The 18,624-nt window shown below is 44.7% G+C and overlaps 1 protein-coding gene across 1 annotated transcript in view; it reads right to left on the bottom strand.

Annotated features, from left to right (window-relative positions):
- Positions 1-924: 924 nt before the first annotated feature.
- Positions 925-18,624, bottom strand: part of Haspin (haspin) — a 57,205-nt gene continuing 39,505 nt past the window's right edge. The window contains exons 9-12 of the mRNA XM_080272337.1: positions 16,577-16,710; positions 15,166-15,309; positions 3,644-3,795; positions 925-1,609 (exon numbers count right to left, since the gene is read on the bottom strand). Of these exons, the coding sequence (XP_080128463.1) occupies positions 1,396-1,609; positions 3,644-3,795; positions 15,166-15,309; positions 16,577-16,710 (644 nt within the window). The 3' untranslated portion in view covers positions 925-1,395. The remainder of the gene's footprint in view (positions 1,610-3,643; positions 3,796-15,165; positions 15,310-16,576; positions 16,711-18,624) is intronic.

Here is an 18,624-nt window from a genome sequence, read left to right as displayed (position 1 = left end):
TTGTCATTTTCAGGTACAGTTTACTAAGTTTGATTTTTTCCACACTTATATTTGAAGATTTTCAGATTTTATTTGTTGGTTTTAGTGAGTTATTTACAGGTGTTAGGCTTAGGTTAGCTTCCTTTACAGCTGTTAGGCCATTTAGATTGCCTTTAAACTTGTTTTTGGGATCATTTGGGTGGGTTTAGTACTTGGTTAGGTGTGATGCCCAAGGCTCAAAAACACATCCCTATACTTTACATGTTAAATGTACCCCAAGATACGATACCCCACTTAACGATGGGTTTTTACTTAACCAATTGCATCGTTGAACTGAGGTATACCTGTACTACTATTACTGCTGAGCTACAGAGGGCATCAGAGGAAAGGAATGAGAGAGAAACAAGAAGTGTATGTAATCCCATTTAATGTAAATAAGAGGGAAAAACAGATTGAGCACAGTCATTGGCGTGTTAAAGTAATCCTTATGCCTTGATGACTAAAGTAATAATTGAAATGGCAGATTCATTTGCAGCAGGGAGTATCAGGGCAACAGAAGCACGGTAGAGACAACAGAACAGTTCCTCACACCTGTGCCACTAGGACAATTCTGGATGGCAGTAGGCAAAAGGTGACCTAAATTAATGTGCATATTTTTCACTCCAACTCTAAACAAGTACTGTACCTCCAGTCCTTTTGCAGCTTACGTATTATTAGAGTAGATGTAAATACTGATAATAGTAAAAGTGTTGGAGGTGGGAGTGCTCATCATCCATTCACTCATTGAAGTGCTGGTATCGGGTGGCTGCCCTTTCCTCTTCTTTCCTTCCTCTTATGTCGTTTTTTTTCATTCTTTCCTATTCCTTCTACCTATGGGTGACTTTACACTAAGTGACAAGCCAAATGGTTTCCTGTACACCAGGAAACCATTTACTGCACTGGGTAGTAACTACATAACCACACTATGGAGCTTGATGGTCTAGTGCATAATTAAGGCACTCCAACTGGATTCAGCCTGTGTTGGCCCATATCCAAAGGGTGGTTCAGGTTTACTGCTCACATAATGCCACTCGGGGATGAGTGAGGCTGGTCACTCTCATCTTAAATGTCAGGACCAACCTGCCTAGCCCCGGGCTCCTATGCTCCTCATCTGGCAACACTGGATTAGATGATGAATGAATGAATGAAAAGCATTGGTTAAGTGAAAAGTTTATCAGCACTTGCAACAAAAACTGGGTATAATATATCCAAGAACTTTCTGTTCAACATTCACGGACTGACAATGGCTGAGAATGTGTCAGTGGAAGGGGCTTCTCTCACTTCCAAAAAGTAAATGAACAGTATGTTACCTGTACAATACAGAACATGGCATCAATGTGTGAGTAAAGTGTGGCTGTGTGTGAATTAACCTTTTCTCTATACAGCACAAGCTTCAAGTTCTCTACTAAGAACAAAGTGTGTGGCACTCTCATAACCCAGTATTTTCCCTTTCACATGGGCAAGTGTAGCCAAGTGTGTGGTATGAAGCTTGGCCTTAGTGTTCCTGTAGTAGCACTCTGTCATCATTTTGTCCAGCAAGTAATGCAGCCAGAGCACATTGGAGTATGGTGTGAACTTCTCCCATTCGTTTCTGCAAGCAAATGGAAAAGTATATGGGGAAAAGTCTGAAACTTACAATTTCATATCTCTAGACAATGGTTCAAGATCATTCAAGTATCATTAACATCATCATCTTGACCCTTTTTCCCATTAATGGATGTGGTGATCATAAATATTACTGAAAATTTATCAGTATCCTGTATTTAAAAATTAAAAAATAAAACTTAAAAATAGTCAAAATAACAAACATTAATGCCCAGTCCCATATTACTCTGTGACATGTATGAATCAAAAGTTACATAGCTAGCTCAGACCATTTAAGGGTACGGCAAGTCTATGTGTCAGGTGACACTGCATAAGTCTGGAACCTGCACACATCACATGACATTCACCATGGCAAATACCTTTAGATTACCAGACCACCAAACATAAAATCACTAATTCACTCATTATTGTTCAGTTACTTTTTACATTTTCCCCCTAACAAACTCATTCTACAAATTAGTGTCGTGTCTACTCTGTTTACTCACTCTCTCTCTGAAGTGTCAGGTGTAATTTGAGGCACTCAATACAATGATTAATGCTATTATTATTATCTATTTACCTATATACAGTGCTCGTCAGAAGTATTCAGCGTTGTCCGCCGGGCGCGCAATACTTATGGCCAAAAAAGAATCACCCATTTCTGGGGGTAAGAATTGAGCCACAAGTTTGAGCTCCGAGCATGACGTCACGGTAGCCTGGGGCCTTCTGACGCGCTGGTTGGTTCCCGCCTCAGTCGCCCACGGGCTGCCTGAGAGAGAGGAACTCCGCCGAGTGTCCCTCTCAAATTGCGCCATTTTTTACCGAGTGTCCCGCAGTGTTTTGGCCTTCAAAACTTTGTTATGGCACCTACCCGTGAACTATCGAGTGAAATCATATCCCAGATCATTGCTCTAAAGGAGGCAGGCCACCAGACAAAGGAAATTAGTGAATTGGTTGGTGTGGCACGATTGACAGTGCGTCGTTGGTGTGCGCGGTTTCGGATGGAAAACAGTGGTGAAGTTCTCACAAAGAAACCGAGGTCTGGTAGGCCTAGGAAAACTTCCCCAAGGTCTGTTAATGTTTTAAAACGTGCAGTGGAGTTTAATCCTCGTGTGAGTGCAAGGAAAATTAAGGAGAGCAACCCAGAAGTGTTTGGTGATGTGTCAGTGAGAACAGTGTCTCGTAGGGTGCATGAGCTTGGTTACACAAGTCACAGGCCTGTGAAAAAGCCTCTTCTCTCTAGCAGCCAGAGAATTCGTAGGCTTGCCTTTGCTAATAAATATCTAAATTGGGGTGAGGAGCAATGGTTGTCAGTGTTGTGGTCTGATGAGGCAACGTTTAGTGTTACCTGTAACAGAGGAGCATGCAAAGGTAGTGACCCACTTGACCCACGGTATGTAGAAAGCACAGTTAAACATCCTGATTCACTCATAGTATGGGGTTGTTTTTCAGGGAAGGGTTTGGGGAAGCTTGTTGTACTTCCCAAGAACCTCAGAGTGAATCAGGATGTTTACCTGGAGCTTCTGTGTGATCATTTACCAGACTCCTTCGAGCTAACACGTGCACGAGTGTTTCAGCAGGACGGTGCACCTGCTCACAAGGCCAAATCGGTCACCAATTGGCTTCGTGACTGCGAGGTATCATTCATGACAGACTGGCCAGGAAATAGCCCAGACCTCAACCCGATTGAAAACCTCTGGTGCCTCGTAAAGAAGAGTCTCCAAGGGAAGGACATGAGCTCTCTGCCTAAGCTGGAAGCCGCCATTCGTGACTCCTGGGACAAAATACCGCTCCAGCACCTCAGGAGCCTCGCCCTTTCACTTCCAAGACGTCTCAGGTCCGTGAAGAAACGTAAAGGCTACCCTACGAAGCACTAAAGGTAAATAAAATGCATTATTTATATGTTTTTTCAATGTTGAAAGGTTTGTTTCTCAGGAGGGACGCAGGGCGCTCCATACTTCTGACGAGCACTGTACACTGTGTGTATATAGACAGGTAGATACATAGATACAGACAGTCAGATAGATAGATAAAATCTTACCCATTTGTCTTCTTCATCTGCCTGTATATCTCAAACTGGTAGTCCCCCTCAGCAATAAAGAGTGATGGATCCTCAGCCAGGTTGTTATAGACCACACAATGCTGAGTCTTCAGCCGAGATAGTGTAAAATCAATCACTGTCGCTTTCAATCCCTGTAAATATAACAAATGATGAGTGATATCCACATGCCTCTATACACTAATACCAAAATGCTGTTTCATACCTTCTGTCTAATCAAAAACACTTAACCAACATATTCGTTTTCATTTTTGAAAGCCCCAACATACTTGCATGCATCAGCCTTGGTCACCTAATGGCGGCTCTCCATGCTGCTCGATCTCTGGCAGCTTCCCTATTTAGTCTCTTAACCTGGAGGTCACACTCAATGACCTCATCACAGGTCTTTTTCAGTCTACCTGTAACTACCCTACACCAACATTAACACTTCTCACTTTCTGCACCCAATTATCATCCCCCATCCTCTCCACATGCCTAAACCATCTCAATCTACCTCTCCTCATTACAATACCAATACACTCCAGTCCCGTTCTACCTTTCAACTCTTCCATCATAAACCTAGCCCTCCCAGGCCTGGCACTCAAGGACGCAGTGCACATCCACCTGATCATTACCATTTCTGTATGTTTGAGTCTGCAAATATCCTCTTCCTTTACTGCCCAGGTCTCACTACCATACAGCATTACACTCCTAACACATGCTGCATACAAAGATACCTTAGCACGGAGGAAGAGCCCTCTTAATGTCGGGTGAGGCAACAGCTCCCTGAACTTCTTCCAACCACTCCTCACTCTAGCCCCACCTCCAGCACATAACATGGCTCCCAAGTAACAAAACTCTTCCACATACTTAAGAGACTCACCACAAGTTCAATCCTTTCACGCCTGGCAATATCCACATGCTCTCCCCGACACACCACACACATGAAATCAGCATTATCTTGCTGTCTACCTCTAACACCACTTCATCTCTTATGTACCCACTTATCACAAACACTGCACGAGATGGAATTACTTCCCACACTCTTGTGACAAATTGCACATGGCCACTCTCCCTTTCCTCTGACAGTACTGCCACCAGCCCTAGATACCATCACTTTTGTTTTATTTGCATTTACTCAAGCCCTTGTGCCCCATACCATCTCTCCACTTCCTAAATCTTTCCTCCGCCTCTCATTCTCTGCAACCAACACCAAGTCATCAGCAAACAACATCTCCCATGGAAGTCCATTTCTGAAGTCACGTGACAGGGCTTCAAGTACCATGTTAAACAAGATGCACACTAGTATTCACGGAAAACTCATCACTCAAGTCTCTATTCACCCTTACCTGAGTGTGAGCACCCACATACATAGCCATAACCACACTAACCAGCCACTCTTCGATCCCAAGCTTTCTCACCGCCCACCAAACCACCTCTCAAGGGACTCTGTTAAAGGTCTTCTCCAAATGAACAAAAACACAGTACACTTCTCTTTTCTTTCATATACTGTATATTTTTCCCAAAGCTGTCAAACAATGAAGCATCAGTGATCCCTTTGCCTGGCACAGACTCAGTCTATATCATATCAATATTCACTCTTTCTCTAATCATACCTTCTAGAACTCTCTCCATTACCTTCATTATCTGATCTAAAAGCTTTACACCTCTATAATTTCCTCTTTCCAGGGCATCACCCTTCCCCTTATACATCATCATCATCATCAGGACCTCCTTTCTCACCCTAGGGCAGGGTGAGGAGTAGCAATGTCCAGACAGGCCAAATTTGCCCAATCCAATGGGCCACGCTTCCATTCGCTCATCATTCAAGCCCCCGGAATCCTGGCTCTACCGGATACGCCAAAAACATTCACCACATTCTGTAGCTTCACATAATCGTATCTGACGAGTCAAGCTAGACGCTACCATGTTAAAAAGGGTGCCAAAAATCCCTGATCATGCACTTTTCACAAAATTCATCCAGCCAGCTCGATCTCCTGTCAGTTCCCTGGCCTCACTGACTTCCAAACGTCTCTTCCTCACGCATTCATCCACCACATCTCTCCACCTTCTCCTTGGCCTACCTCGCCTCCTCCCTCCCTCAAATTCACTCAGATATACCTTTTTCACCACTCTGTTGTTATCTGTTCTCTCCACATGACCATACCATCTCAGTACACACTCTCCAATTCTGGTGTCCACCGACTTCCTCACTCCACATCTTTCACAAATCACATTATTTCTTATCCTATCCACCCTCTGTACGCCACATACATTCCTCAGCAGTCCCATCTCCACTGCTCTTACCTTGAACACATTTACAATTACACTCTTCAGCCAATCATCTGGGACAACACACTCATATACAGTATAATCATATTTATCAGGTCAGTGGCTAACCTCACTTCTTTATCTCCTGAGGCTTTCAACATTTCAGCCATCAACCCAGACACATCTGCTGCCTTCCCCACCTGCATCCTGCCTATTGCCCCACTCACAGTAGCGGGGCAATAGGCAGGAAAAAAAGCAAAAACAATACAAAAGAGAGCCAACAAGATCCGTTCATTTCGAGATACCTGGACACACTGCTTTTGAAAGACTGAAGATCATAGGAAGTATGAAATATAGACAGAGGGAGACAGTTCCAGAGTTGACCTGTTGCATAAAGGACTGGGAGTACCTACTCTTGCATTAGAGCTGGACAGAAAAGGGATGAGAGTTTGTTGCTAGACGGGTACTACACGCCCATAGTAGAGGTGGAGAGATGCAAGCAGACAGTTCAGAGGAGCAGTCATCATTGAAGTAACGAGAGAAAAGAGATAAAGATGCAACAGTGCTGTGAAGAGACAGAGGTTGAAGGGGGCCAGTAAGAGGTGGAGAGTTAATGAGATGAAAAGCCTTTGACTCCAACCTATTGAGAAGAGCTGTATGTGAGGAGCCTCCCGACTCATGAGAGTTTTACTCTACACAGGGGCAAATAAAACCCAAGTATAAAGTCAACAACTGTGCGGGGGTAATGAAGGTACAGAGTCAGCTTAGCACACCTAATCTCCTGGAAGCAAATTTTACAAGTGATGTAATATGTTCTTTCCAAGATAAGTCCCAAGAAAATGAAACCCCAAGTATGTTTAACCCCTAAAACGCGGCTGTGTACGGCCGATCCCCCCGCTGTGGCGGGGTTGTAGCGGGGTCTGAGTACCTGTGGGAAAATATTTGCCAAAAATCAGAGATTAACCCTAGAGCATTAAAATTTTTATGGCATATAGTACTTACATTCAGCTTTCTCCTGAGACACATGTTGAGCCTTCGTGGACTACCAAAGGACTTGTGAAGACTTGCAAAGTTGGGTAACAAAGTCTTCACTTTCACACCTCCAGAAACCCGGTTTTCTTTCTACCACAGCCTCAATCTGTCACAGTACACTTTATACAACAACGTACAGGTTGTTTGGAATCTGTATTTGTACAATAAGCACTGAAAATAAGGCTAAAATGAACGGAGCGCACGGCTGACATGCAGCGCGGCGGCGATCTTCCCGTCACTATTGTCACATTTGCCTTTTCACGGCTAAAAACACGTGTACTGTACTACATTATTTTCCATCATAGTACTTCGCAAACGTTCGCTTGTCACTATTACGGCCATAAAAATCACTGTCACTGCCAGTATTGTGGATCGGGACTGAGGAAGACCACCACGGTGCGAGTTTATTCAGCCTTACGGCAGGCACTTTATTCTTGCTACGGTCGGCCACTCACACTTCATTTCTATCGCTCACTTTCACTGTAGCTGTCCGTTTTTTGCCTTATTCATCAGTGTCACTGTCCATTGTTATAAAAATAATCTTTTCTACACAACAAACTGTCACTGTCAGAACATAGAATAGGAACATATGCTTTCATCTTCTTACACTGGAGTGACTGTCACTCGCAATACTTATATTATTACTATGTACAATTATTTACACCAAAAAACACTGTCACTGTCAGTGCTTTTACAAGTACATACACTAATTTACACTCATCAGGCTGTCACTGTCAGTACGTAAAAGAAAACTAAACACTAGTATCACTGTCACTCTTAGTATTATTTCAAAGAATCTTACCCTTATTTTCAAAATCTAGTCAGGCTGTGGTAGTCAAAGAAACACGGGTAAGCACAGAGGGGAACTCTGCACTCTTTGCACTGCAAGGAGGTGCGCCTAAAGGTTCTGTCCTGCCTGGTAGTGTGGCTGCACACATGACACCTCCTCAGTGCTTTTCCCCTCTTGGCAGTGGCAGGCAGTGGCTCCAGGCGGTGTCGCTGAAGGTAGGCCTGACACTGTAGGCGGTCTGGAGGTGTCTGAGGGTGGCGTTTGGGACCTGTTGAAAGTACCTGGCCATAACGCTGAAGCAGCTGGTAGACACAAGTCTTAGAAAATCTTCGGAGAGAGTAGTTTGCTGGCTTCCTGTTCTTGATTTTATACAGGATGAAGGCGTTCAGCATGCACATATCAATCAAGTGCAAGAACACCTTCCTGTACCAACGACGATTTTTCCTCAGGCAATCTATCTCTCCGATCATCATGTCAGACTTGTCCACCAGCCGCATATTGACGTTGTAGTCAATGACAGCATCAGGCTTCATCACAGGCTCGCCAGTCCTTCTGTCGACCTTCCCTGTGGCCAGCATTTCCCCCTTGTGTACTGTGGTGAGCATATTCACGACTCTCTTATCATGCCACCTGATCGCAAGCATCTAGTCAGATTTCTTCAGATGCACGTCTCCCCGCTTTGACTTTTCAGCCTCGGGGAAGGCAGGGTAGTGTGCCCTATTGCTCCTGACAGTGCCACAGGATCCGACGCCGTGTTCAGAAAGGTACTTGGCGAGTTTAGGAGCTGTATAGTAATTGTCCGTATACAGGACATGATTCTCGCCAAAGTACTTTTCCAAAAGCACTTTCACCACAGAACCAGAGAATCCAAGGGGGTCAGTCTTGTCCAAATCGACACTGCTGGCGGTGTAAATGACGAAGTCTAAGATGAACCCCGTCTTGCAGTCGCACAGCACGAAAAACTTGATTCCAAAGCGGTGCCGTTTGCTTGGAATGTACTGCACAAACCGAAGACGGCCCCTGAACAAAACCAAGGACTCGTCAATCACCACTTTCTTGAAAGGGCGCAGGAACCTCGTAAACTTATCCTTGATCAAGTTCAGGATTCCCCTCACTTTCCATAATGGGTCAGTTTGGGAAGGCTCATCATTGTTCGCGAAGTGAAGGTAAGTCATGAGCTGCCTAAAACGATCGCGGCTCATGTATTTATTGAAGATGGGTGTGGGGCAAAGATCGTCTGAACTCCAGTATTCCTCCAGCTTATGTTTCCAATTGTGGGGCATCAATAACATCAACCCAATAAATACAAAAAGTTCCCTGATCGTTAGAGGCACCCATGCTGCCATCCGCGACGTGGATGGCATGGCCGCCTCACCTTCTCCTTTGCGAACTGCAGCAGATTGCCCCTCGTACCTGTTTGTCTCGGTACAAATCTGCTCCATTACCTCGTTGTCAAGGAAGGCCAACAGGTAGTCCAAGCATTCACCATCCTCGTCGACAGGGAAGTCAGCCTGAACTCCACACCCACTGTCATCAAAGGGCAGATCCTCCGGCACAAAATCTGAGCCCTCTGACCACACGAAGGCATCAAGAGTGCCCTGCCTAGGCTGGGAGGTGCTGGGGGCGGCGGGGGGTGAGGCAGGTCGTGTGGGAGTGGGTGAGGCAGGCGGTGAGACAGTGCGTGAGGCAGAGGCTGTCCTAGGTCGTGTTGGTGTAGTGGTGGTGGTGGTGGGGACATTATCAGAGGGTTCAAGGTCACTCGCGGTGGCATGACTGCCGAGTTGCCTAGTGCGAGTTTCCTTACGAGCTAGCCTTACACTAGGGGACAAAGTTCTAGCTCTACCAACACGAACACTGGGCCTACGAAAACCTCTAGTACGTAAAGTAGAACGTCTACTTCCCTTTCGAGGTGGTGAAGGCGACTCAGACGACTCAGGAGACAGGGCAGCAGAAGAGGAGGACGAGAGAATGGGGCTGGGAGTGCGTGGCGGGCTGGCGGTGGCGTGACGTGGCGTAGGGGACAATGGCAGTGAGCTTGGGTCACCACTCCTTTTTCTCTTTGCCCCCTTCCCATATTCCAGGCCCCTTTTCACAGAAGCCTTCCCTGTTGAGGTGCTTGGCACTGACACACTCACTTCTGGCACAGAAACAGTCACTTCTGGCCCAGACTCTGCACTTGATTGCGTGTCAGACTCTGCCAGGCTTGACCACACACCGACGTCACTCCCATAGTCCATCGAGGCTTTCAATAGTTCACTGGCTATTACAGAGTCACTCAGTCCCTTAGTAGTTCCTGGTAAGGTTTTGAAGGGGGTTGAGGTCACAAAACCCTTTTTCGGAGGGCTGGAAGGCACAGACTTGGAAGAGCTTGAATTGGACATGGTGTCACCGTGGAAGATTCGCGTGGACTGACGCTAATCAGGGGCAAACCGCGCGAAAAAATCACAGTGTGACAACTGGGGAAACAAGCGTTTCCCAATAGCAGAAAGTGCTTGCGAGATGACGGCGCAGATTGACACGTATGAGCCGTCCGCGCGTTGCCATATCGCACGACGAGGGAGGGCCGCGCATCGGTGCGTGGGTGGGTAAAAAAAATGATACTTGGCAACAACCGAGGTCAGTAGTACAAAGGTCAAGTGTGCTAAACGTAGCTCACGGGTGGCGGTACTGATAGACAATACCAGCTGGAGCCTGCTTGCCCGCGGTTATTCAAAATGAACTCAAATCGCAAACGCGACGATCCGCCGTTCTGTCCTTTGGGCAGACCGTCGCAAATGCGTTTTAGGGGTTAAGGATGATGCAGGATTAGGCTGGATATTATTAAACATTAGTGGGTACTCCTGTGGAAGATTTTGTCAGGTTTATAGGTGTAAGAACTGTGTCTTTGATGCATTAAAAACAAGATTATTTTTACCCCAGTCAGACATACGATCCAAGTCAGACATTAGGTGTGCCATAGCCTCACCCCCTGTTTGTTGAAGTAACTGCTGAGATGGGATGTTGCAAAAACCGAATGGAAAGATGAAGGGTGGAATCATCAGCATATGAGTGGATAGGGTTAGACGTGCAGCTTAGAAGATCACTGATGAATAAAATGAAGTGTTGGTAATAGGACAGACCCCTAAGGAACACCACTGTTGACAGATCTAGGAGAAAAACTGGCTGTCTATAACAGCAGCTATAGAGCAACCAGAAAGGAAGCTAGAGATGTGGGCACAACAGAAGGATAGAAACCGTAAAAGGGCAGTTCGGAAATTAAAGAGTTATGCCAGACTCGATCAAAAGCCTTTGAGATGTCAAGTGCAATGGCAAAGCTTTCGCCAAAGTCCCAAAATGAGGATGACCAGGAGTCTGAAAGGTAGGTGAGAAGATCGCCAGTGGAGCGTCCCTGATGGAACCCATACTGACGATCAGAAAGAAGGTTATGATAGGAAAGATGCTTTAAAATTTTTCTGTTACGAACAGACTCAAAAACTTTTGAGACACAGGATGTTAAAGCAATTAGGCGATAGTTAGAGGGTTGAGAATGGTCACCCTTTGGGACTGGCTGAATGGGAGCAAACTTCCAGCAAGAAGGAAAGGTACAAACTGACAGACATAGGCAAAAGAGTTTACCTAGGCAGGGTGAAAGCACAGAAGCACAGTTCTTGAGGACAACAGGAGGGGCTCCATCAAGCCCATATGCCTTGTTAGTATTCAGGGCAGTGATGGCAGAAAATACATTAACTGAAGAAATTTTAATGTCAGCCATGAAGAAGTCAGAGGGGGGGAAGTGATGGAGGAACAGCAACGGAATCATCTAGGTGGAACTGGAAAAAAAAGTCTGAGCAAAGAGATCTTCTTTATCAGCAGAAGAAATAGCTACAGAGCCATCACAGCAGAAAAGGGGAGGAAATGATGATGAGGTAAAATTGTTAGAAAGGTTTTTGGCAAGGTGCCATAAGAAGCAGGAAGAATTTGAGTTACAGAGTTGAGAGCATTTAGTACAGATGAAATTATTTTTGGCAGAGTGAAGAACAGACTTAGCACGATTCCATGCAGAAACATAAAAAAGATGTGATTCACGGGGTGGGTTGGCTCTGGTACCTTTTATTGGCCCTCTCCTTGTTGTGGACAGCATCAGAACAAGTGTGATTAAACCAAGGCCTCCTTGCCTTAGTCAAAGGATATGAGAAGGGAATGTATGCTTCCATGCCCAAGAGAATAACCTCTGTAATTCGCAAGGCACACTCAGATGGCTCCCGGCCATGGAAGCAATAATCATTCCAGGGAAAATCAAAGAAGTACTGCCTAAGGGCCTCCCAATCTGCAGCTCCAAAATGCCACAACCGACATTTCTTTGGAGGGTCCACAGGCCGTACCAGAGCGATAGGACAGGTTAAGGTAATAAGGTAATAAACCCAGCAGAGAGGAGAGATTAACAGTGTAGGCAGAAAGATTAGTTGTATGGAAGAGGTCAAGTATGTCGGTGCTCTCTCCAAGGCAGTCAGGGATACAGGTAGGGTGCTGTACAAGCTGCTCTACGTCATTAAGGATAGAAAAGATGTAGGATTGTTCACTAAGCGGATCAGTGAAAGGAGAGGAGAGCCAAAGGTGGTGGTAAACTTTGAAATCTCCTAGAATGGAGATTTCAGAGAAAGGAGAAATGGATAGGATGTGTTCCATCCTAGATGTAAGACAGTCAAAGAATTTTTCATAATCAGTAGAATTAGGAGATAAGTAAACAACGCACATATATTTAGTCAGAGAATGACAAGAAAGCCAAAGCCAGAGAGTAGAGAACTCAGAAGAATCAAGTTCAGGAATACGAGAGCAAGATAAGTCGTCACATTCATATACACAACAGCCACCTCTGGCTTTGAAATGAGTATAGAAAAAGTAGGAGGATACAGAAAAGAGTTTGCTACCAGTTGCCTCAGACAGCTGAGTCTCAATTAAAAAGAGAAGGTGAGGTTTAGAGGAGGAGAGGTGGTGCTCAACAGAGAGAAAGTTAGAGGAAAGGCCTAAAATGTTGCAGAAATAAAGAAGAAATGAGTCAGACAGTGGTTCCAGGCAGCTCGATGAGTCGTCACCAAGAGAGGTGCAAATGGTGGGGGTATTTATGCCCCCCCCCCCCAGACTCTGAGGCTTGGATATAAGATGCCGCACTAAGCAGAAGAGGCTACTTTCATCAGCATTATGGACTTGACCAAATATGAGGCCCTCCTTTTCAATCCAGCCTAACAAATTCTGCTGAAATTCCCCCATTCCCTCCTCACTGACATCCAAAGCTTCACTATGGGTCTTACGATTGGTCAGGCCATGTCGAAGCTTGAACCTGAACAACCAACCTTCAAATACCTTGAAGTCTGGGATGTTGTGAAGGTGGGCGAACTTCTCAGCAGCAGCTTTCAACTCAGTGCCTCTTACTGGCAAGCCTGCACCCTGTTGCTGCCGGTACCAGATCAATGTCGAACGGTTGACTTCGGCTTGCCGGAGCAAACTCATGGTCTTCTATTCAGTATTGTGTCTGTTCTTCTGACCAAAGTCTGCTGTGTACTGGGTGAGTTTGTCACAGGCCAGGTCATACTCCTTAAGGACGCAGGAATTAAACCATCCCGCATAACTCTTACTCAGGATCTCCTGCTTTTTCTCCAGAGTCAACATTACCCTCTTCCTTTTCCCTGGTGGAGGGGCCATCATCAAACACCCTAGGCCTGAAGCAGGTAGGGAACCACCATGAAAGCTACCATGAACACTGCCATAACAACTGGGCAAGAAGAGCTGCTCACTACATGGTAAAAGCGTGGGAACCGAGAGCTAGCGAGAGGGGTCTCTGGAGGACGTAGGGTAAACTAGCCAGCCAGATGTGGCAGCGCCACTTGTCTATTCCCACCCATCTGGGTGGAAATTTTCACGTAACCATTATTTCCAAACAGACACAAGCATTTTGTCCAGATGATGGGAAAGAACATATGAATAATGGTTTGGAACAGCCAGACCACAGCGTCCAGGTAATGGATGGTCCGTGTAGTGGTTATTTGGATAATCGAAAGATTACCGTATTTCAAATATGCTCTTCAGATTTATTTCTCAAGCATCAAGTGAGAAGGTGACTCCCAGTGTGATGTTACAGTGAATGGAGAGAGACTGGAATTAGTGAGAGAGTTCAAATACCTGGGTACAGTGATAGAAAAGAGAGGAAAATGTGCAAAAGTAGTGGAAAGTAGAGTGATACAAGGAAGGAAAGTAGCTGGTGCTATGAAGGTCTTGATAGGAAACAGAGGCTTGACTGTTGCAGCAGCACGAGGCTTACATGAAGGTGTGTTAGTGACAGCTTTAACATATGGGTGTGAGACTATGGTGTGATATGAAAATGAAAAGTCAAGAGTGATAGCAATGGAGATGGGACTGCTGAGGAATGTATGTGGGGTACAAAGAGTGGATAAGATACGAAATAATGTGATTCGTGAAAGATGCAGCATGAGGAAGTCTGTGGACACCAGAATTGAAGAAAGTGTACTGAGATTATATGGTCATGTGGAGAGAACTGAAAACAACAGAGTGGTGAAAATGGTATATTTGAGTGAATTTGAAGGAGGGAGGGGGCGAGGTAGGCCTAGGAGAAGGTGGAGGGATATGGTGGATGACTGTGTGAGGAAGAGAGGTATGGAAGTCGGTGGGGCCAGGGGACTGACAAGGATCGAGCTGGCTGGATGAATATTGTGAGGTGAGGTGCATGATCAGGGATTTGGCACTCCTTTTTAATATGACAGTGTCCAGACTGACTCTATTAGATACGTTTATGTGAAGCTACAGAACATGGTGAATGTTTTTAGCATATCCAATAGAGCCAGGATTCCGGGGGCTTGAATGATGAGTGAATGGAAGTGTGGCCCATTGGACTGGGCAAACTTGGGCTGTCTGGACATTGTTACTCCTCACCCTGCCCTTGGGTGGGAAAGGAGGTCCGGATGATTAAGATGATGATGATATCAATCATCATCTTGACCTCTTTTCCCAAACAAGGATGTAGTGAGCTTGTATCCAGAGCTGGAGAGAGAGAGAGAGAGAGAGAATGCCCAATTCAATGGACCATTCTCTCATTCACTCATCACTTAAAGTCCCCACATCTAGGCACAACCACCCACACTTACATATTTCACATCAGCTATCAGCTAAAAGTCAAACGACTGTCATGTCGCTCAGTAAAAATACAGGTGCCAAACCCTCGTCATACTCTCCGTTGGACAAAATTCTTCCAGCCAGCTCAGCCTCATCAGTTCCCTAGCCTCAGCAACCTCTGTACCTTACTTTGTCACAAACTCATTCACTATGGTACATCTATCAACTTTCTACTGTACCTACAACATATCCTCCTACCTTCACAATAAGGTGTACCTTTTTCACCACCCAATTTACACCCACCAAACTATTCCTCATCTTGACATACATGAGTTCTGAGTACGTAGCTTTCACTGTTGACTTTAAACTCAAGCGTAGCCTCTCTCGTTGGCGCCACTAGTACATTGCCCCAGTGCAGATCCCGGTGCTCAAACTCCAGCTCCTGCTCTGCCACTGCAAGGCTGTATGCAACCTGTAGAAAATCAATGAATCATAATTCTGTTCCTATTACTAGATCATTTAACTATGTTTCTCTTCAACCATTTCACCACAACACAATGCATACTAGTAGTGGCAACTATCATCCACTCATCTGATGCAATGTTGCCCACTTCTTCCATCACCTTTATCATTCTATCTCTCTGTCTGCCATTCTCTGTTCCTACTTCTCCCTTTCCTTCCTGTCAATTTTTATTACTCTCCTTTCCACTTCCAGTGCCTTCTCATTGCCAGTGGCTCTGCACCGAGTGACATGTTTAACTTTCCAGTAACCCAGGAACCATTTACAGTTCTGGGTGGTAACCATATTATCAGATCATGGGGTGACGTGGGACCTGTGGTGCCCGTTAACCACTATCACATCCCTCTTCCACTTCATATGCATAACTCTGCTGATGTAGGTTTTGTTGCATACTTCTCACAAACAGCGCACTGCACTCCCCCCATTACATTCTGTCACTTCTACCTACACCTCCAAACCACTGAAAACTAGCACAGTCACTGTGGCAAACCATGCCACACGTATATCGATATCTGCCCTTGATCTGTCTCGTTACAGGCAATCTTTCTCACCAAAGAAACACAGTTTTCCTTTACACAGTCATCTCCTTCAATCTGTGGACAAACTTCAGATTTTATTTTTGCTCTCTCTCTTTATCTTCAGACACTTTTCGAATTGAAGGCTTTAGATAAAACCATCAACCCCTCCACTGTTAAAGGTCCTTCCCAACATGAACAAACTGTCCGGTGGTGGCTTGTGTACAATTAAATACTTCATTGTGGTGAAGTGAAGAGGTTAAAAATATCTCTGTATCCTTATATGCTCTTCTTGCTGTATTTTATACTTTCCATCAACAGTATCTTCCTCTCTTTAGCCAGGCAACTGCCAGATAATGCTGCCAATATAGTGCACACTAATTTCCATTCACCATGACTCTGTTGTTGCTTAACCCCAGTATGTCTGGCCGGGCTGACCTGCTGACCAGAAGTTAGCAACTGCTTCTCTGGGGCAATTCTACTGATACAGTACAGCATATACCCCATGTGGGGAACTGCTGCCCCCTTGTGGCAGACAGTGTCTATTCAGGGTCAGAACAGGGACCTTTCCATGGTGAGGTGCACAGAAACATGAGGTGGTTTGGCTCCTAGGTGGACACCAGAGCTGCTCCACCCAGGGTCGCAGCACTGACATGATTTTATAGCAACAAAATATATACAGTAAATGAAACATATGAACTTGCCTGGAGGAAGATAGCATAAGCATCCCTGGCATTGTTGAAAACATAACTCTCTAGATCCCCTCCACCATGTCCAAATTCCAGCACAACATAAAGTTGGGTGTCTGGGAATATGTCTGGGCGGTCATTCTCGGACCCTGAAAGTCAGAGGGAAGAAGCAACAGTACTATATAAACATCAGTGAGGCTCATATGTGTCAAGAATGTAAAGCAAATGTCAAACGGTTCTCATGAGCACAGAGACAAAGTCATCATGATTTAACCATTTTAGTTACCAATAATAATGTACAGGACTCTTAACATTTGCAGTTACTGTATTTTATGCCATATGAGATGATATTTTTTGCCAGAAAAGGTACTTTAAATTTTCCCTGTATCTTGCATATGTAATGCTGAAACAATAAAGTTAACGGGAGAACCATTACCAACCTCTAATGAATTACTTAACTTTTACTACAGAAGTATTTTCACATGGGCCAAAGATACTGTAAAATCAATTTGTGGCATTTTGCAGATTAAAATGTGTATGTGTTCATATGAATAATAATGCAGAAATCACAGGAACAATGGTGGTGTATGCTGCCCTCCAATTTTGTTTGCGTTTACTCAGTACTGGTGGTTCCATGTATGGCACAAAATAATACTCACTCCTGAGCAAGCCCAGAGATGGCACCAAGCCAACAAGTCTTGCAAACAGTTGAGAGTCAGAACTTGAACAGTGGAAAAATATGGTGATTCTGAGTTACAGTTACAATCTTTTGGGCATTTTAAAAATGAAATTGTAATTGTCTGAGTGTGAAGGCTGCACAAGGATGAAATATTAGTGACCACATTAACATACAGCTGTCAGACTCTTGCATGGCATGAGAATGAAATGTCATGAGTAAGACCAGTGGAAATGGGATTATTGAGGAATGTGGGAGAAGTGTGTAGAGTGGATAGGATAAGAAATAATGTGATTCATGGAAGATATGAAATAAAGAAATCTGAAATGGTGTCACATGGAGAGAATGGAGGTAAACATGATGGGTAAAAGGGAATACGAGGGTGACTCTGAAAGTGGGGAGAGGAATGGCAAGCCTAAAAGGTGGATGGATATTATAAATAGTGTGTACATATGAAAGCATGGTATGGAAGCTGATGAAGTGGACAGGAAATCAAATACTGTATGTAGAATGAATTCCCAGGTATGTACTTAATCCCTAGATGCCAGGTTTCGGTCAGAACTGTCAAAAAATCGATTGCGCAGTGACACTGTGTCAGCAGGAACCGCACTTGCTTTTCCAGCACAGTGTGAAGTGGCTGCCACTTTATCTCATCACCAAAAGCTCAGAGGAGGCTCCAATCAGCCCACTCAATTATACTTCAGTCATCTCTGTGACTTTGCCAGGTGTAGGACGATCTTCTCTTAAACTTTCTCGTCCAATTTCGTTCCTGCCTCACGTGAACTTTTGCCTCATCCACCCCTGCCAAGCCTCTTTCCAAAGATACTAGGAAAGGGCTCAGAGATTGTGCCATAGGGCATGTCTTGGACACCACTGTGTCTAGTTTATATAGTAATGAAGAAGTTATCACTTTGACAGCAAAGCCATAGCTGGGGCCACGGGCAGACACAAGAACACATCCTGTTCTTGTGGCAAAAATTAGTCCTGTTCCTCACATCATTACTCATCAACACAACAATCTACAGACCTGGGAATACTTTCATTTGCAAGAAGAGGAGTTGTTGAGTAATATGGTTTTTAATTCAATTCCCTAACTGCTATAGTTCCTGCGATACTAAGGTTACAAGTAAAGCTATATTGTGTTTTTTTTCCGTACTGAGGTGCGGCGCGAGCAGAATTTAGCCCAACGGTTACAGGCATTACCAGGTAAGTATTGAGAAGCACATAAACAAGAGTCTGGGTACCACTTTTTAACCTGATAGTCAATGAACTATGTAGCAAGTATTGTAAACCACATGTATGAAGAAAAAATAAATAAATGTACAGATGGTTAGACCTGAGGCAAAGTAAGGATTCTACTGGTTTGAATGGTATCTATTTCACTGGG

This window comes from Coenobita brevimanus, chromosome 50, assembly GCF_032717465.1.
Source record: "Coenobita brevimanus isolate Jiangsu-jjx chromosome 50, ASM3271746v2, whole genome shotgun sequence".
In the NCBI taxonomy this organism is placed as follows: Eukaryota; Metazoa; Arthropoda; class Malacostraca; order Decapoda; family Coenobitidae; genus Coenobita; species Coenobita brevimanus.
This window is presented reverse-complemented; position numbering and strand designations above follow the sequence as displayed.